General features: G+C 42.0%; 1 protein-coding gene across 1 annotated transcript; it reads right to left on the bottom strand.

Moving 5' to 3' along the window:
* Positions 1–765: 765 nt before the first annotated feature.
* Positions 766–3514, bottom strand: LOC127765518 (uncharacterized). Its single transcript, XM_052290432.1, has 7 exons — positions 3391–3514; positions 3131–3204; positions 1785–1841; positions 1450–1497; positions 1308–1367; positions 1149–1210; positions 766–1034 (listed from the first exon to the last, which is right to left on the bottom strand). Exons 2-6 carry the CDS (start codon positions 3176–3178, stop codon positions 1157–1159), a joined length of 267 nt encoding a protein of 88 aa, XP_052146392.1. The 5' UTR covers positions 3179–3204; positions 3391–3514; the 3' UTR covers positions 766–1034; positions 1149–1156.
* Positions 3515–4339: the final 825 nt, after the last annotated feature.

Genomic DNA, 4339 nt, shown 5'->3' on the forward strand with positions numbered 1-4339 from the left:
TATTACAGTCGGTGGCCAGCTAGGCTTGCCAACTAGTGCAATCGTGTAAAGTTCGCCACTCTGTCAATCTGTACCTGCTGCCCAACAAATGTTAAGGGCCTATTTGGTTTGATTGTCACGGTGACCATGGAAAAATGTTGGCAAAGAAATCAGAGTTTCAGGGACAACTTGGTTTGATACTAAATTTTGCTAAGTCATTCGCCTTTTTTTTTCATCCATTTTTCAGAGCCAAAAATGGCCAAGACATGGGCAGTCAACTTGGCCCTTGATTTTGGTTTCCCAACATTTCGCCTAGCTTTCTTGGGCTTCCTTGGAGCCAAACTAAGGGCCTATTTGGTATAGCTATAACTCTTAAATTTAACTCCAGAAGTTGGGTCTAGAGTGGAGTTGTGGAGCTGCCTAAACCCAGCTCCACAACTCTAGTTCATTTTGTGAGAAACCTCCACCCAGCTCCACTCTCAGTTTTGGTGGAGCTGAAACTGTTTGGCTGAGCTCCAGCTCCAGGAGGGGTGGAGCTGGAGTGTAGCTGGAGCTGGAGCTGTGCCAAACAGGCCCCAAATTATCTTAAGCTGTAGTAGTACTTGTCTGGGACTATTTAATCACAGGATGCTTATAAGCAAAGTCTGGGCTAGGCTGGTAAAAGAGGCCCAGTTCGGTTCGGGCCTAAAATATCTGCCAAAATCTGGGCCGGTACGGTGAACTGGGCCTACCGTTTTTAATCCATTCTCCGGCCCAGCTAACTTCAACAACACAAAGCCCAACCGCTGTACCAAGTGATATCATTATCAATTTATCATGACAGTGTTCGTTAATCCCTTTTTTTAGATAATGGAGATATCACTGAGCAATGGTTAATCCGTTCTAAATTCTGATAGACATAGAGGCTGCAACTGCCAGAGAGGCTAATCTGCAAATGCAGAGTTGCTGGGCTGTTTCTTTCCACCTACGATTTAGGACAGGCTACAACACTGAACTTAGTCCACCTGTCCCCTTGTTGCTTCGAGGTCTCCAGCTGCCGCTGCATTCTGATATGCCTGTGAGTGACATCAACAGCAACAATCAAGCTAATGGGCCATGCCTCGTGGTGTTTTGCTTAACCATATGTCTGCAAAAAAAAAAAAAAAAAAGTTGGGGTTTTGAGTTTTTACCTCGCGGCTCAGCTTGATGCGCAGGTTGGCTTGCGAGGAGGGAGCTGGTGATGAGGCGTTCTCTGAAGATAAAAAAAGGAGAGTAAAAATAAATAACTAGTATTTTTCTTTTAAAATTTCACAGCCAACAATTCTGGAACAGTCATTGTTTTACTGAACCTTGAGCTTGGGCTTGAGAGTCTCAACCGCGGCCTTTGAACCGTTGCTGTTTGCAGCTTGCTGAAGGAACTCCAGGATACAGGGTTAGATTCAGTCTGATGACATGCATGCCTGAATATTGGACTGATGATTTGTCATTTACCTTGCCAAGAACCCAGTCTGCGGAATCAAAGTAGGCGCGCTCATGGTCCTGCATTAGCACCAGGCCATGCAGCCAAAGGAATAGCTCAGATTCGCTTTCAGATATTTATCATATACTAGTACTGGATAGTCTAGATGCTGCCTTTTTTTGAACTAACTACTATTACCAAAACTTGCACTCCCATCAGACTATATACTAGTACTACAAGATTTCGGTATGTTCTTTATCTAGTGAGTTGAATAAAAACTGAAAACTTGATACAGCAATAAATAGGATTTGAATACTATGAAACTGTAAGACTGACAAATGGCTACAAAATTTCAGAAACTGTATACCTTTGAAATCAGAGGCTTCTTTGGTGCAATCCCTCCATACTTCTTCTCAATGCACGCCTGCAATTCAAGATCACACTCTTTCACAAACCCCAAACACGTGCAGAACAAAGAGAACACCCCCCCAAAAAAAATCCCATCTTGCTCTGACTGAAAGCAGCCGGAAACACTGAACTTTACTCCGGTGTACTAAGTGTACCAGAGATGAGGCTTATCCGTTCGCTCAAGAGGCCAAGAGGGTCAGGAGGACACTTCACTTCTCAATGCCGGTGCAGTGCAGACACAGACGCGGGCTTGTCCACTTGTCCAGTGAACCGAACGACGTGACAAACACACACACAAAAGCACACGCTAGAATGGTTTCGCGGCCGCAACACGAGATTGGACGAGACCGATCACGTAATCATGCCGCATCCGCATGGACGGCCGTCCCTTTCGATCGCCTCAACCAAGCGGAGGAGGAGGGGAGGGATCACGCTTATGAGACCCAACAAAATCTGCACAGCGTTTTGCACACCACCACCATCGTGTGGCTGCTCTTGATCCACCCAAAAGCAGCATGTGACCGATCGATCTAGCGATGGCGATCCCCTAACAACGGAGCCGTGACAACGACGCGATTCCTGAAGCCGTTGAGCGCCCCCGGTTCTGTTCCTACCTTCGCTACTGCTATCTCTCACGCATTGCCCATGCAGTATTGCAGTCATGCAGATGCTGGTTAGTTGCAGTGTTGCAGAGGTGAGATTCGCAGGATCGGTGAAAGAAAAAAAAAAAGCAGTGGAGAAAAATGCAGGTGTTAAGTAGTAGTAGTAGTGGTCAGTCATCTGTGTTCAGAGCCTCAGAGAGTGCTTGCAGTCAAATAGATTCTTGGGTTGGAAAGGAGATTAAGATCAGGTTGAAAGTTTAGTTTGCCTTTTTGGTCATTCATTCCTTGCTGGTAATTAATTAGTTTTGGTGTGTGCGGCTAAAGTGATTTCTTCTAGATGCATATAAATCTAAAGTAGTGCGGGTAAAGGGTAGTAATTGATAGTGCAGAATCTTTAATTGCTCACAGGTTTTGGAGAGTTGGTGTTGAGGACAAGTTAATTTTGGTGCACGTTAGGTAATGTTCTGGTGGTTACTTTCTTTAAACAGATTAAAAATTATTAACTAGTTAATTAAGTTCCTAGTTAAGATAGAATTAAGACAACGGCAAAGGAACAATGGTGACACAACAAAAAACTGAAGGTGATCTTTACTGACGAATTAAGCACAGTTGGGGCATTAATTCTGAAGGCAAGACTGTTCTCATTTTCCATTAGACAGAAAAGAGAGACAAAATAACTCTACAGGCTCAGGGTCACACTTACCTCTTCCTCCATTGAAGCCAACGACTTAGCTTCATCACAGCCTGCCATCTCCTGTACTCCTCTCTCTGTCTTCTCTGCAAGAAACAACACCACAACTTTCAGTTCCTGACTAAAAACATAAAAGATTAAACAAGATGGTGAAGCATTTTGGCCTGAAAAGGAGAAGGAAACAAGTGCAGGAACTTCTTGCAGAGGTACACAAATGCTGTAAGAGATGAAAATTTCAAGCTTTGGGTGATTAAGAGAGACAAAGAGTTAACCTTGTGTGCTCCTTCGTCAGGGAAGATGGAGAGGAGGTTATGAAAGGCAAGGAGAAATGAAGTGTGGGCAGAGCTGAACCTGATATTTATAGAGAGCTTGTACGGGAAACCAACGAAGGCCCGGTGCACAAGATACATGCTTACTGTATGTTAGTACAAGATATGCATATATTACTCACGTTTCTAATCCAGACAAAAGTATCTTTTCTTTATGACGCTAGGAGCAAATCTAAAGCTGGCACTATTCCTCAATCAATGGATAGATAGGGAAGTCATCACACATCCCATCCAAAAGTTTGAGTTGATGAATAGGGTGGGAAAATTCACTATATACTTTAAGCAAGCTGCAAGCCTAATATATATGTGCAAGTTTTATAGGGTTTTAGGTGTGAAATACTCCTTTCGTCATAAAATATAGACGACATGGAGGGTCTATAAGTTAATTCTACTCCCTCTGTCCCATAATATAAGGGATTTTGAGTTTTTGTTTGTACCGTTTGACCACTCGTCTTATTTAAAAAAAATTGGAATTATTATTTTTTTGTGACTTACTTTATTATCCAAAGTACTTTAAGCACAATTTTTTATTTTTTATATTTGCACAAATTTTTTAAATAAGACAAGTGGTCAAACAGTGTAATCAAAAACTCAAAATCCCTTATATTATAAGACGGAGGGAGTAATTTTTTTAATTGCATCAGCTAGAATTCAAACTTAAAACCTTTTTGGCTCTAATACGGTATTGAGTCGTATGTACTAGTTAGTTTGTTTGAAAGTTGCGGATACACGGTTAAGAATGGACTACCCTTCGATTGTAAAAATTTACAATCCATCATTTAGCCTTCAGTTTTTAAGCACAAGAAAGAATTTGAATTTTAAATCCCTTCCATTGTGGAAATTTACAACCCATTGTTTAGCCTTTTGTTTATAAATGCAAGCAACAATTTGA

The sequence above is a fragment of the Oryza glaberrima genome, chromosome 3 (assembly GCF_000147395.1).
Source record: "Oryza glaberrima chromosome 3, OglaRS2, whole genome shotgun sequence".
NCBI classification, from domain to species: Eukaryota; Viridiplantae; Streptophyta; class Magnoliopsida; order Poales; family Poaceae; genus Oryza; species Oryza glaberrima.

Excerpts from the sequence above, each read along its gene's own strand:
- LOC127765518 (XM_052290432.1), bottom strand. The coding sequence starts at position 3,178 with ATGGCAGGCTGTGATGAAGCTAAGTCGTTGGCTTCAATGGAGGAAGAG. Across the intron at positions 1,368-1,449 it reads CAGACTGGGTTCTTGGCAAG|CAAGCTGCAAACAGCAACGG; the intron begins GTAAATGACAAA and ends GAGTTCCTTCAG. Across the intron at positions 1,211-1,307 it reads CTCTCAAGCCCAAGCTCAAG|AGAACGCCTCATCACCAGCT; the intron begins GTTCAGTAAAAC and ends TTTTATCTTCAG.